The sequence below is a fragment of the Homalodisca vitripennis genome, chromosome 8, assembly GCF_021130785.1.
Source record: "Homalodisca vitripennis isolate AUS2020 chromosome 8, UT_GWSS_2.1, whole genome shotgun sequence".
Lineage (NCBI taxonomy): Eukaryota > Metazoa > Arthropoda > Insecta > Hemiptera > Cicadellidae > Homalodisca > Homalodisca vitripennis.
The window spans coordinates 125,316,108-125,332,384 of record NC_060214.1 but is presented as its reverse complement, the minus strand read 5'-3'; the positions used below and the strand labels follow the sequence as shown (position 1 = coordinate 125,332,384).

The 16,277-nt window shown below is 36.5% G+C and overlaps 1 protein-coding gene across 1 annotated transcript in view; it reads right to left on the bottom strand.

Moving 5' to 3' along the window:
- The window catches only part of LOC124368162 (myelin transcription factor 1-like protein), a 571,113-nt gene extending 555,857 nt beyond the window's left edge, over positions 1-15,256 (bottom strand). Inside the window, 2 exon segments of the mRNA XM_046825438.1 lie at positions 11,337-11,426; positions 15,148-15,256. Of these exon segments, the coding sequence (XP_046681394.1) occupies positions 11,337-11,357 (21 nt within the window). The 5' untranslated portion in view covers positions 11,358-11,426; positions 15,148-15,256.
- Positions 15,257-16,277: the final 1,021 nt, after the last annotated feature.

Sequence of the window (16,277 nt, the reverse complement as noted above, 5' to 3'; positions counted from 1 at the left end):
ATTAATGTACGCTACCCTGTACTTCCGTACATTGTATGTAATAAATATAGTCTCTTTTAAAGACGGAAAGGGTCAAAAGGAAAACGGTATGGTTTTGCTTGAAATGTGTAATTCAATGTCTAAATTTAAATAGTTTCCCTCTAATTGTTCACTGTCAACCCTTTCTTAGGAGAGCTCTATCTACATGATTGCCTGAACTTCAGCGAAGCTTATACTCAAGAGACTGGAAAAAATATATGTATGTAAATATAAAAATGTATGTCTGTCTGTCCGCACGATATCTCGAAATGAGATACAGACTTCAAATTTAAACTGTGACAGGCCTATAGATTTTAAATTGTTCATGAAGCTTCATTTCTATAAAAGAAACACTGAATTCGATGACGGTTCATGTAAGTCCATGGGATTTGGCTCAGTGTTAGCAAATATTGTTGCATAGGTTTTATGGTTAACTATGTAGGCAACAAGAAAATAGCAGAATAAATAAATTTGTAAGCAAACTGCAAAAAATCATATATGATATTTTGTTCTAAGAGTAAATTCTCTTCAATTGAGTGGAAAGTCAAATTTGAAAGTCGTTGTCAAGATTTAATTTCAGCACACACTACCGTTGAGTACTCTCCCTAGTCACCATAACTTTTATTATTTTAACATTGCTATGGAACCTAACTTAATGAATAAAAGTTTTAACGTATTTATATATCTTGATAAGATTTCTTGAGGCAAGATCTTGAGAAAGATTTCATCAAATGCAGCATTAAACATAATTTCTAAATACAGTAATAGCAAATAGTGACTGCGGCTGAAGCGCGGGTAGTTTTATACTAAAACACGCGCGTACCTCCACACACATGTGCAGGGGATAGGGCCGGCCGCATTTTCGCCCTATTAGTTACCTAATGCATTTCCAAAATCAAACCTAGACCTTTGTTATTTGTGGAGCAAACATTTAAACTGTTCTTTCTCCTTCAGATGTTGTTTTCCATGAAGTATAAAAATGAATACACAAAAATTAAACTGTATTAAGGATTGTTTTATTTGTTTATTATACTATATGTTATATTTTATTTGTATTACTCGTAATTATGATAAATTTAAGCCTTAGATGAGGTATTAAACCTAAATTTACCAGAAAAATATAATTTACATTAGGAGAAAAATTGTTTCATCGAAATATGATAAAATAAACTAAATTGGGCCACAATCAATATTTCATTTGTGAGCACATGAATTATTAAGTAAACAATTAGATTGTATACTAAATAAAGTAACTGATTATGGTAGTTGCCTTTGTCTATCATAACATAACCCAGTAACGCTTCAGCAAACTAAACTTAATTCTTTGTTTGTAAAAATCGAAGTATTGTGATGGAAATAGTATTTTCCGGACATTTGCCATCGTTCAGTGATACAATACAATCAGTTACGAGATCTGCAAGAAGAAGAGATCAGATTGCAGATCTCGTAACGTAGTTTTACTGATTATATTGTATCGCTGAACGACAGCAAATGTCCGGATAAATCCTGTTCCAGAACTTAATAAATTACCATACACTCAAAGAATACATCACCATATTAGCTGACGGCTTAGGATTATATAACAAAAAAGATAACCTTGATTGGCTTGCTGGAGATATCACTGTTTGATTGAACGGCCCATTTGAATACAACGCGTTTTGATTTAGGATCGCGTGACAATAAAGGACGGCCCTGAGTGCATTGCTGGAGATATCACTGTTTGATTGAACGGCCCCTTTGAATACAACGCGTTTTGATTTAGGATCGCGTGACAAAAAAGGACGGCCCTGAGTGCATTGCTGGAGATATCACTGTTTGATTGAACGGCCCATTTGAATACAACGCGTTTTGATTTAGGATCGCGTGACAATAAAGGACAGCCCTGAGTGCATTGCTGGAGATATCACTGTTTGATTTAACGGCCCCTTTGAATACAACGCGTTTTGATTTAGGATCGCGTGACAATAAAGGACGGCCCTGAGTGCATTGCTGGAGATATCACTGTTTGATTGAACGGCCCCTTTGAATACAACGCGTTTTGATTTAGGATCGCGTGACAATAAAGGACAGCCCTGAGTGCATTGCTGGAGATATCACTGTTTGATTGAACGGCCCCTTTGAATACAACGCGTTTTGATTTAGGATCGCGTGACAATAAAGGACGGCCCTGAGTGCATTGCTGGAGATATCACTGTTTGATTGAACGGCCCATTTGAATACAACGCGTTTTGATTTAGGATCGCGTGACAATAAAGGACAGCCCTGAGTGCATTGCTGGAGATATCACTGTTTGATTGAACGGCCCATTTGAATACAACGCGTTTTGATTTTGGATCGCGTGACAATAAAGGACGGCCTTGAGTGCATTGCTGGAGATATCACTGTTTGATTGAACGGCCCCTTTGAATACAACGCGTTTTGATTTAGGATCGCGTGACAAAAAATGACGGCCCTGAGTGCATTGCTAGAAATATCACTATTTGATTGAACGACCCTTTGAATAAAACGCGCTGTTATTTAGGATCACATGACCAAAGGATTGTGATAAAGCACATTATAAAGCAATATAAAGGATTATGATTCAATCAAAACGTGTGTTCTTCAAAGGGTCCATTCAATCAAACAGTGATTTCTCCAGCAATTCAAACAGGGTTGTCCTTTTTGGTCGTCGAGCTTTTGGGAGCTATATCTCTTGTATGTTTCCTGATAGTAGGATCTCTTGGTCTCTGGAAAATACTTGTTATGGCAATTCCAGGCCTCTAGAAGCTAACTGGCATACAGGCTCCTGAATCCTAAAATCTTCCTCCCTTTAGGATTTTCCAGCCTCTGAAATTCTCGGCTTCTTGATATCTTGCAGCTTTTTGTACTCTAGAAAGTTTTGGCACTGGGAACTCCCATCCTCTGGAATATCTCGGAGACTGGAATGTCCGGGCCTATGAAATGTCTCGACCACTGGATTCATCTGACGTGTGGGATGCCTCGATTACTAGAAGCTTCGTAAAATATTGAGATCTACGAGTGAAATCTTTTATCTTTAGAATCAAACACTCCATCTTCCATTTGTTGCTCTAATCTAGAAAGTAGAATCTCTGGGCCTATGGGTGTTTCCGGAAATTCGGGAAAAGTTCTTCTCGGAAATGTTATATTTTTCAATGTATGGGATATTAAATCTAAGGTCTCCTTCTAGATTTCTGAATTATACCAACTTTGATCTATCTACCTTTGAACTAGGAGCTACCTACGGAAATTTATGGTATCTGGGGGGAACTCCGGAAGCTCTGGGAAGTCTGGAGACTGAACTCTTCTGTCGCTTGGAAGATCATAATAACTGAAACATCCATGCCTCTACAGGTTCCCAGATTCTCAAAGGCTCAGGTAATTTTCGGTAAGCGGTAGCGCCCGGATACGGATATTCTCGCCTCATCAGGGAGTCCCAGAAATCTCTACCAATATTTTCAGGTATTATTCCTAGTCAAAGAAAAACCAAAATTTTATATTAAAAAATTCCAGAACTTCCCGAATATACGCCATTTTTTACCCTTAATTATTTTTCATATGAGAACGGCCTGTTTAAATGAGTTGAAATTTGGTACATAGCTTTATAACCTGAAGGTGTAATTTCTTAAATAATTTCTATATTTAGAAGTTTTATTTCAAAATAACGGTTTCCTTAAACATTTAAGCGTAAATATCTTAAAAATTTTATATTGTAAAAAAGTCACAATTATTACATTTTAGTTAAAAAATTTAATTACAGATTGAACGAAACAAAGTTTAAGAAAATTGGTTGATACATAAGAGAGGTTGTGCGCTTTTAAAACCTCCAGTAGTAAACAATATCCACTGTGATTACGTTACAGCGTTGTTTGTGAGCCACAACAATCAGCTGTTTTACTTTTACCTGCTGAACACTACATTGTTGAACTGTGGTCACAATATCCTTAACTATATGTTCAATGTTCCTACAGCTACTTTGATTGCACATCATGAACCCAAATGCCCAAATTTGATTTGATGATTTTCTTAATAAAAATATACTCATTAGCAGCATTGCTGAAAGATTTCGATGCTGATGATGATACGAATGACTAGAGATCTGAAATTAGATGTGAAGGCAGCTTCAAAAATGACGACAGGTGAAGATTTTGAGTAGGTATTTATATTAGGGTACTGATCACAAAATTGTGGGAAGAGACACTAAATTCAGATACCATTCCTGTGAGCGAGAACAGCTTGTCGCTTTAAGGTTTTTTAGCAAGAAGTGGTTCTTACTCGATTAAATTAATAATTTTGTCCCTGTCCCACACACCGTCACAACCTTCCATTTCAAATCGATTCAGAACAAGACAAACAAAACAGTACACAAACTAAGCACATTGTTCTCGTTACTTAACTAACAGCGAATGCTAGACTACATATAGTAGATGCTAGACGAAAATACTGCGTATAAAACCTCTAAATCTAGCAAAAGCTGGAATGGGTTTATTTGATCTTTACCGACATTTAATGTATAGCAGAAGTTTTGCTAAATGTAGCAAAATCTGCTAAATTTAGCATGTTGTATGTAGCACTTTTCAAACTGAGATTTTCTATTTGTAGCAAATGTTATATGTATCATATTCTACTATAAGTAATTTTTCTAACTTTTAGCGAATGTTATATAACTTGTGCTTTATGTAACTTTTAGCAGGTTTTTGCTACAAAGGGTAAACCCGCCTATATCTTGTTGTTATAGTACACTATATTATCATTTCTACCGCCAGCTTCCGTCACTGTAGTTTTACTGAGACGTTTATATATTCTGTATCTGCTACTGGAAGTATCGATGAAATGTAAAAGGCCGTTAGATACAATCTCTGGGTTTTAAGACCACCGATAAGAAAGCGGCGTAAACCTGCTTACGGTCTGGAAAAGAGATGACGAACGTTATAATTCATGAAATACAGCATTACAAACTGTATTGAAGTGTTGACTTAAACATATTTATAAATTTGTTCAAGGAAATAGTCAATTCATTAATGTGTTTCAATTATTCAATTCATAACTACCAGTATGTTGATGTGTAAATTTACAATAAATCAAAATTAGTGACTTATTACAATAAGTCAATATTGTCAGCTTTACATATAATTGCTAATATATCATCATTACAATACATTGCAGTAGCGTAACATTTAGACATTATCATGGTGCTACAGCTTTTGACTGTAATTTTTTTAAACAAAGACGTAACATTCATTAATACAACTGTATATTATCTTATCCCTTGATCGTGTTGTTTTTTTTTTTTTTTTTTGGCGGGCCCCTTTATGTTCCGCCCCCAGCCCTCGTCATCCCGTAGACGTGTGCCCTCTCTCCCCTGAGGGCCCGGATCCCGGTTAAATTTTATAAATAAACCAGTCTAAGTGTGGGCCTGCCAAATATTAAATATATGTCAAAATCTCTTCAAATTAGAATGCTTCTGTAACACTTTCTTTTAACAGTAAAACTTTGTAAAAACTAACACAGTTCACAGAATATTGATATGCTGTTTCTCAGTGATATGCAAAACTTATCTTACTTAAAGATTACATTTAAACGTGTACGCAAGGGGATAGAATAAAGTTTGGGGTCAAACTCGAGTTCGAATTATCACAGGGACTCTTAATAATGGACTCCTTATCAGTCAACAAATCTAGGTTGTGTAAATATTAAAACACCAGCCTTTCGTTATACCACTTCACTTTACTATTTTTAAATTTTATTATAGTAATATGCAAATGATTTACTTTTATAAAAACTTGAAATATGTTTGCATTTTTCAAGTAAGCCTCTCATTGTTCTTACTAGTTTTACCTCTATATAGTTTTTATGAAGATTCAATATAGGTGTAGGCCTATACTAACATTCACCGTACAGGACGTCGTTTAGGGAGGGGCGCCAAATTATAGGGAATATTACATTTTATACTATAGAGATGGGTGTCACTTTTTAATTAAATCTATATGGAGAGTTGATACTGCGTCATAGCACAGCTAATATAATGGATTCCGAGAAGCTTCTGAGTTACAAACACTGTTTTCCTCCCTGTCTATCTGGGCGTTTATAATAGACTACTCTGGTAATTCAACGTAACTACTCCGGTCCTTCCCGGTTCGTGGTTTGGACATTGATGATATCTGTTGTGTTTGGAATGCACTCAGTTTTTTTTAATCTCCAAACTGTTTGAATGTATTATACATTCTCTGACAAGGGGTAAATTTTTACATGTAATTTTTCCTGTGATTTGTCATTTAAGTGAAATAAAACGGAACATTGTATGAGTCTTAGCTTCAAGAACTAAAATCTCTTTACACAACCGGAGGAATCTTTACCGGTTTCGGAGGAATACGTTTGCGTTAGTTAATTCGTTACGATTCTAAGATCCGGTTCACATGAGCAAGCCGAGCTGCACGATTGTAGCCGACCTCAGTGTGCACGCGCGACGATCTCAAATATCCGCCACCACTACTAGATTATAGCCGACCTCAGCGTGCAGGCGCGACGATCTCAAATAACCGCCACCACTACTACTAGATTGTAGCCGACCTCAGCGTGCAGGCGCGACGATCTCAAACAACCGCCACCACTACCACTACTAGATTCTAGCCGACCTCAGCGTGTAGGCCCAACGATCTCAAACAACCGCCACCACTACCACTACTAGATTATAGCCAACCTCAGCGTGTAGGCCCAACGATCTCAAACAACCGCCACCACTACCACTACTAGATTATAGCCAACCTCAGCGTGTAGGCCCAACGATCTCAAACAACCGCCACCACTACCACTACTAGATTGTAGCCGACCTCAGCGTGCAGGCGCGACGATCTTAAATAACCGCCACCACTACTAGATTGTAGCCGATCTTAGCGTGCAGGCGCGACGATCTCAAACAACCGCCACCACTACTACTAGATTCTAGCCGACCTCAGCGTGCAGGCGCGACAATCTCAAATAACCGCCACCACTACTAGATTGTAGCCGACCTCAGCGTGCAGGCGCGACGATCTCAAACAACCGCCACCACTACCACTACTAGATTCTAGCCGACCTCAGCGTGCAGGCGCGACGATCTTAAATAACCGCCACCACTACTAGATTATAGCCAACCTCAGCGTGTAGGCCCGACGATCTCAAACAACCGCCACCACTACCACTACTAGATTCTAGCCGACCTCAGCGTGCAGGCGCGACGATCTCAAATAACCGCCACCACTACTAGATTGTAGCCAACCTCAGCGTGCAGGCGCAACGATCTCAAACAACCGCCACCACTACCACTACTAGATTCTAGCCGACCTCAGCGTGCAGGCGCGACGATCTTAAATAACCGCCACCACTACTAGATTGTAGCCAACCTCAGCGTGTAGGCCCAACGATTCTCAAACAACCGCCACCACTACCACTACTAGATTGTAGCCGACCTCAGCGTGCAGGCGCGACGATCTCAAATAACCGCCACCACTACTAGATTGTAGCCGACCTCAGCGTGCAGGCGCGACGATCTCAAACAACCGCCACCACTACTAGATTGTAGCCGACCTCAGCGTGCAGGCGCGACGATCTCAAATATCCGCCACCACTACTAGATTGTAGCCGACCTCAGCGTGCAGGCGCGACGATCTCAAACAACCGCCACCACTACCACTACTAGATTCTAGCCGACCTCAGCGTGCAGGCGCGACGATCTCAAACAACCGCCACCACTACTAGATTGTAGCCGACCTCAGCGTGCAGGCGCGACGATCTCAAACAACCGCCACCACTACTAGATTGCAGCCGATCTCAGCTTCCAGGCCCGACGATCTCAAACAACCGCCACCACTACCACTACTAGATTCTAGCCGACCTCAGCGTGCAGGCGCGACGATCTCAACCAACCGCCACCACTACTAGATTGTAGCCGACCTCAGCGTGCAGGCGCGACGATCTCAAACAACCGCCACCACTACTAGATTGTAGCCGACCTCAGCGTGCAGGCGCGACGATCTCAAATATCCGCCACCACTACTAGATTGTAGCCGACCTCAGCGTGCAGGCGCGACGATCTCAAACAACCGCCACCACTACTAGATTGTAGCCGACCTCAGCGTGCAGGCGCGACGATCTCAACCAACCGCCACCACTACTAGATTGTAGCCGACCTCAGCGTGCAGGCGCGACGATCTCAAACAACCGCCACCACTACCACTACTAGATTGTAGCCGACCTCAGCGTGCAGGCGCGACGATCTCAAACAACCGCCACCACTACTAGATTATAGCCGACCTCAGCGTGCAGGCGCGACGATCTCAAACAACCGCCACCACTACCACTACTAGATTGTAGCCGACCTCAGCGTGCAGGCGCGACGATCTCAAACAACCGCCACCACTACTAGATTATAGCCGACCTCAGCGTGCAGGCGCGACGATCTCAAATAACCGCCACCACTACCACTACTAGATTGTAGCCGACCTCAGCGTGCAGGCGCGACGATCTCAACCAACCGCCACCACTACTAGATTATAGCCGACCTCAGCGTGCAGGCGCGACGATCTCAAATAACCGCCACCACTACTAGATTGTAGCCGACCTCAGCGTGCAGGCGCGACGATCTCAAACAACCGCCACCACTACTAGATTATAGCCGACCTCAGCGTGCAGGCGCGACGATCTCAAATAACCGCCACCACTACTAGATTGTAGCCGACCTCAGCGTGCAGGCGCGACGATCTCAACCAACCGCCACCACTACTAGATTATAGCCGACCTCAGCGTGCAGGCGCGACGATCTCAAACAACCGCCACCACTACTAGATTGCAGCCGATCTCAGCGTGCAGGCCCGACGATCTCAAACAACCGCCACCACTACCACTACTAGATTCTAGCCGACCTCAGCGTGCAGGCGCGACGATCTCAAACCAACCGCCACCACTACTAGATTGTAGCCGACCTCAGCGTGCAGGCGCGACGATCTCAAACAACCGCCACCACTACTAGATTGTAGCTGATCTCAGCGTGCAGCGCGACGATCTCAACCAACCGCCACCACACCGACCACAACCTCAGTACCTCAGCGAACAACCGCCATCACTACTAGATTGTAGCCAACCTCAGCGTGCACGTGCGACGATCTCAAACAACCGCCATCACTACTAGATTGTAGTGCATTGGAATCGATTGCAATCTACATTTCTTTATTTTGCTTTCATGCGTAAGCTATTCAATCGGTTTTACTAAAATTTAATATGCCATTCTTAAGGTTCCTGGGATGAATTCCCATTTCGAAAATCCCTCCGAGCTACTCTACATTGGTTTCTAAAGTAGCGAAAATCCCATCTTTGTCTCTAGAATTGTAAAATGTTAATTAAGAAATGCATTCCTAATATAATCAACTGTTCCACTTGAACATCGTTTATATATTTTTTTTACATTTCAAGTTAGTATATTTTGTAAGGTGTACAAAATATTTTTAATTGCGTATTTAAATTTCAGCAATTAGGTAAGTACTGATCTACCTTACAAAATGCTCTTAAACATAGTATGATGTAAGGATTTGGCACCGAAGACTCCCTTTGAAACAGTCAGCAAGAACTATGCTGGATGAAAGTTCGCTGGGCTATGCTGTTGAACTAATGTACAAATTCGAGCTCTAATTGTTATAAACTTAATAAACTGTAAAATATTAACAATATGCTTTGGGTGACTGCTATGATGCTATTTATGTATTTATATACCTTAATACATGAATGTATGAATTGAAATTTATTTTACACTAAAAATGTTTGATATAACCATGTGTAATAATGAATATTCGTGTATTAGTACCACTTAAAGTGAAATAAAAATGTTTGATTTCAGTGCTTGTATTGTTCAATATCAGATAAATTAAATATAAACTTACCTTTGCAATGCTGTACATAATTTTGTCTTATTTCAGGAGTTTTATACAAGACAAACTGGGTCCAGGAGGTATCAAGATTGTAGCTGAGAGAAAATGGACCATTGCCAAAACACCATAACGAACAAAGAAATAAGCCAGCAGCAAAGATTTATAGAACACCTCGTCAAACTTTTATCAACAAATTGAGATTCATTGATGGTCAGAAGCAAAAAATGCCAAATTATTAGCAAATATTTAGTGAAGAGGAGAAAAGCGTCTTTGAAAAATGTGTTAATGGATTCATTGAATTGGGTTTCTCAGTGTTTGATTTAAGAATGATTGTACATTCATACTTGAGCAGACTTGGTAGAACATTCATTAGGTTCATAAACAATGTCCCTGGTGTGGAATGGGCTCATTCCTTCTTTAAGAGGCAACCAAACCTCAACGGGTCTAGATTGGGTTCTAAAACAAAGATGAGTTGAGCAGCGATACATGAAACTGCTTTGAGTGATTACATCACAAACTCATCTTCTGTCATTGCTGATGTACCAACAGCGATGCTGATGTACCAACAGCAATGCTGATGTACATCAGCAATGATGCGTCCAACATATTCAATTATGATGAATTAAGGAATTTGTAACAGCACTTAAACAAGTATATCACTGATGCTTTGTGGCAATGCAGCAAGAGATTTGCTTCCGCCATATGTTGTTCACAGATAAAAAAAAGTAATATGTGGGATTTATGGTCTGAAAATGGTCCTATCCAAACCTGATCCAATAACACCACTTCTGGACACCAATGTTTCTACTGATAGGTTTCAAACCTTTCCACTGCCAAAGTTGAAGAAACTGGAAGGACGAAAGATTTTGATTTTAGGTCTTTCATCCCATATTAATCATGCCAAAGTTGAAGAAATTGGAAGGAAGAAAGATTTTGATTTTAAATCTTTCATCCCATATTAATCATTCAGTCTTAAAGCCTTGTGAAAAAACTAAATACCATTACTCTGCCTCCCACTGAATAGCACACATCTAACCTGGCCAATTGATGTGGCATTTTTCACTCTAATAAAGAAAGCTTGGGAAGTTCCTACAAAATTTGAAAGAAATAGCTGATCTCAAAAGGGTAAGTTTGGATGTCACAGTTTCCTAGCCTCTTAAAGAAACTAATGAGTGTGTGTAGAACCAACTTCAAATCAAAATTTGGTTTTTGGTTATAGAAATGTGGTATATCTCCAATAACCTTAGATGAACAAATGGCTGCTCCAAACTATCTTGGATCCCAAAGTAATAATTGAAGATATTCGTTCCTAAAATTCCTGGAGGAGCGAAATCTATGGACAGGAACTAGGAAGAAACAAAGAAAACACAATTAAAGGTACTGGCTGGGTAAATGGGTAAAGTATTGGACTGGATGACTTACCAAAAATCCAAACTGATGCATCTGCTAGCACTTCAGGCAATACAAAATGGGCCACTGGTGCTGAAGAAAACCGGAACAAAGATATGTGCTCTGTAAATACACAGAAAACAAAAACATTTTTAAGTGACTGCAAAGGTAACTGTGATTTTGATGTACATAGTGATGTAACAAAGTCTAAGTCACCAAGCACTAAGCTCGGAACGTTTTTGGAGTTTAAAGAAGTTACCTTGTTTAATTAGTATACATTGTCACCACGTATGAGGGAGAGCCGTTTTCCAGAAAAATCGTTTCAATGATTATGAGGTCAATATTAGCTGCTTGCAACAGGCTTTGAGGGTGTGGAAGTGGCTTCACCCAGAAGACACACATAACTATGATTGGGAATATTTACTCGGGGAAATAAATCCACTGAAACAAGTGTCCAGTAGAGAGCTTATATCATGTTCCGCAATTGAACAATATAAAAAAAACCAATAAAAATATATGTATATAGATATAATAACTACTATGAGTAATTTATCTCTAATTTAATGTCAGAGTAATGATGTCATAAGGCAAAACATGAAACCATATATTGTTTACATTTGATCTTTTAGTTTTAATAAGAAAAACCAGCTTGTTAAAGTTTTCTGACACATTAACAAAGAAGGTAACCAGTTATTCTCAAATATATATATATTTAAATATATATATATATATATATATATATATATATATATATATATATAAATATATACATATATATTTGATTATGATGCAATATATATATATATATATTAATTTTGGTTTTGCCCATTCACAATTGCCATAAAATTCACCACTGTATAAATCGTTCTTTTCTTGATCTACAGTATTTTTTATTCTACCAGGCCACAATGAAAAACCCTTTTGCAAACACCATGTCTCCAGCAGCAAAAATCTTTTCAATACTTTTTATGATTGTTATGTACTGTTTAGTGGTTTAATTATTTAATAACATTATGTATATTTTTTTAATAAAATTATTGTTCTTGATACATAAAGTTATAGATAGACAAATTAAGATATATGCTATAATTTAAAATACAACTGAATAATTGTTTGTCAAAAACATAAATCACAGACAGAAATCAGTACATTAAAAGTTCAAGCAAAGGCAGAGTCCAGTGGCTATGCTAGAGATAAGATTTTATTGCTGCTCTTAAGCGAGAAGAGTAGCCTAGCAACAATGGAGTGTTGTTGATCAATCAGTTGCTATTTAGATATCAATCAGCACTATCTCCAATCAGGTTATTCATTGATACTGAACTCCAGTGACAAGCACACTTGTGTGCAGATTAACAATTCACTAACAATTCAGAATATAGTTCTATGAAAATTATTCATATGTTTCACACTTACATATGTTCAAAATTGTTGAAGTTCCAAAATAAATCCTACACCTTTATTATACAAAGTTGTTTTAACTATCAGTGACAACAGTCAAATTAGTTTGAAAATTTTGAACTATGTGCTCTCTTGTACTAGTAAATTTATACTTTATTAACAAATGTAAAACCTAATATGTGTTTTATTAGTTCAAGCAGTTAAAAATGTAGACATTTTTGTAACTCACAAATTAGTACACGAAATCCAACTTTAAAATTGTAAATAACTGTTTAGTTATGAGCATTAGAATTACAGAACACTAACTCATCTACTGTTTAAAATTTGAGTAAAAATTGTCATAGCAACCACTATCAAGAGATGTCTTATTTTGAAGATATTAAAACAAGAAAATTCTAGGGATCTCTAGTGTTATCCTAGTCTACACGTGATGTTTAATTGAAGTTGGAGTTCTTTCTAACAACCCCTCATTAACACATTAACTGCTGTTCTATATTAAATAAGACAAACCATATTCTTAAGGAGCGAGCTTCTGCTTCATATGGGATCTGTTGCAGATAAGGTGTTAATAAATCATACTGTAGTGGTTAAATCATACAAACACACCTATAATTTCACTCTGATACAAAATTACTACCATTTACTTAAAACACATATACATTTGCTCTAAAAAAAAGTTATTGATGTGGGTTTGCTACATAATTTGCTAAAACTTAAATTTGAAATTCTTTTGTTGTAATGGAATGGTGCCCTGATCTTAGATCATCTTACTGCTAATCTATCTAGATAAGCAGCATTGAATAAACATACTGCTCTGTAAAATTTCTCCTAGCCTCACCATTTCATCCATCAAAACAAAACATCTATCTTCACATCATCTTCATTTTACCGAGCCATTTTTATTTGTAGTAAATATTTACTAGCACGGTAACTGGCCTGAATGTTTCTCACAGATTATTTAATTCACAATAAGATATAAAATGCAAAAGCAAGACTGGTATTTTCAGGTACTGAACTTGGATCAGAGATAACTAAATTTGATAGGATAACAGGATTTCGGACTTTTGCCATTATATAGGTTATAAAAGGTATAACATAATGTTTCGAGGATTTGAATTCCTTTCATAACCTATAACAATGGCAAATGTCCAAAGTCCTATTATGCTTTCAAACCTTTCATCATCAATAACAAACTTTAAACAAAAAATCTGATAAATACTAAGCTATTTGTGTTTGTTTATTCTTTTTTAATTTGTATTACATCTAGATTTGGCCTCAATAACTTCTCAAAATACTGATGAATAAATGTTTTATCTGTTTTAAAATAACTAAGGACAAAATAAGACTTAAAATGGAATCGTGCTCTCAAAAATTTTAAATTTTACTTTAAATGAGGGAGTTCTAGCCACAACATTAGATAGGTTACTTAGAGAATTCAAGTTTTGAGCCACCCTTTTTCTTCTTTGACCTTGAAAATTAAGTTTCACTTGATAGATTCATATTTAAATTTTTCACTTACCCCCAAACTGCCATGGACGGATACATACATACATAAAAAGCTATTTGGTGGGCTGTATAAACATTCCCCTAAGTAGATCTCTTACTTATATAATGTATTTATAAAAAACAGTTTATTGGTAGTGGATCATTTAAGACACCATGTATAAAAAATAGATCTGCTCTTTGGAATATTTGTGGTTTTTGTGATTTTTCATGTATTGTTGTGTAACTTAATGACAAGTGTTTGGATACTTATTTTACTCCAACACATCTCATACGTCTATTGTTTGGCCCTGTTGATATATTAACTTTATAGATAAAATTGTTTTCAACATCTCCTTTTCTGATGTTATACAATAAATTAATATTTACTTGTATGATTATATCATTGGTTTTATTGATATTTAAGACAAAGTTACTGAGTTTATGAAACATTTCTTTAAAGTTTTCATTTTAAGTCTTTCAAGTAACTTTGTTACTTCAAATCACTTTCTTTGTAGTATTTTTCATTGCATAATATTATAACACTATGTCTAAAGTACTATATTAAATACAGGAGCATTATCTTCTTTAAGAGATAACAAATTAGAATTCTAAGATTTCTTTGGTTCATTGTAATTTCCACAAAGGGGTCTTGTGCAGTCATTAAATACACTATAGGTTATGTTGACTTTTTGCCGATGTTTATAAGCATCACAGTGCTGTTTTACAGGTTATTTTAATATTAGTGCTATTTGAAGTTTAGGCATAGCTTTATAAATCATATTTTTAAATGTAGAAGAGTTTTTGAGTAAATATTTTAATTCTCAAAGTTGAAATTTTAAAACTGTTTTAATAGGCTAATAGAAAAATATTGGAAACTTACTGACTAACCTAAAATAGAAGATTTGTTTATTTAATTTTAATTATATCAGTAATTTTATTAAAAGTTGATTTCAATACTTACAATTATAACCAATAACATTTTTATAGTAAAATAATGTTCATGTTAACTTCCACTTTTTTGTTGTATACTGCAGTAATGTTATCACAACAGGTTATTACCCTATCTGGATTGTGAGTGAGCAGGTTCAGTTGATGCTGAGTGACTATTGTTATCACATCAAGTACTGATAGCTCAGTGGATAAGCAAGGTCAATAACTCTCAGGGTTCAATTCCAGATCAGTTGTTCAAATCACTCACTGAGCATTTCTTTTTGCTTATTGATTTTAATTTCTAATTTATCCAGGTATATCTTGTTTGTTTTGTACTTTTTTGACAAAATTTTGTGGAAATATTAAAAGATTTTTAATCAATATATTTATAGACATTTTCTTTTGTATTAGCAGTTTTATATAGATCATTCCAGTACTTAATAGTAGATACATTTTTAAATAACTTAGATATGTTGTGTAATAATAAATTCAGTGATACATTCAAATATGTGATTTTGGCTGGATATATAAACATACATATATTAAAACAAGATATAATTTACACTAAATTTAGTAACATATTAAAGGAGTATAATATGTCAAATTTGGTGGACTTCCCAACTAGAGTCACAGCTGATTCTCAGACAGCCATAGATAACTTCATCACAAATATAGATTGTACAGAATTAATTATATTAAGTACCATAACTCAAATATCAGATCATGATGGTCAACACCTAGAGTTTTTAGAATTAAAGCTTTGTAATTGTAACATTAATATAAAAGAACTATATAGACAATTTACTTTGAATAACACAAACACTTTTTAGAGTTATAGCAAGGAAAACACGAATAGAAGTTAATGAAGCACCAGATATGAAATATTAACTATTTCATAGTAATTTTAGTTATATTTTTTTAAATACATTTCCCTGAAACTAGTCAAACGGTTAAAAACATTTCTTAGGACAAAACTGTATTACTAATGATATAAAAATAAAAAAGAATGAAATAGTTGAACTTGAGGAAAAAATTAGTTTCCAAAAACAAAAATTTTAAAGTACTCATATAAGCAATGAAAAATGTATTAAAAGAGTTTGTGAATAAGAAAAAAAAAATTAGATGATAAAATTCTATACTATAACATAAGACCTAAAACAA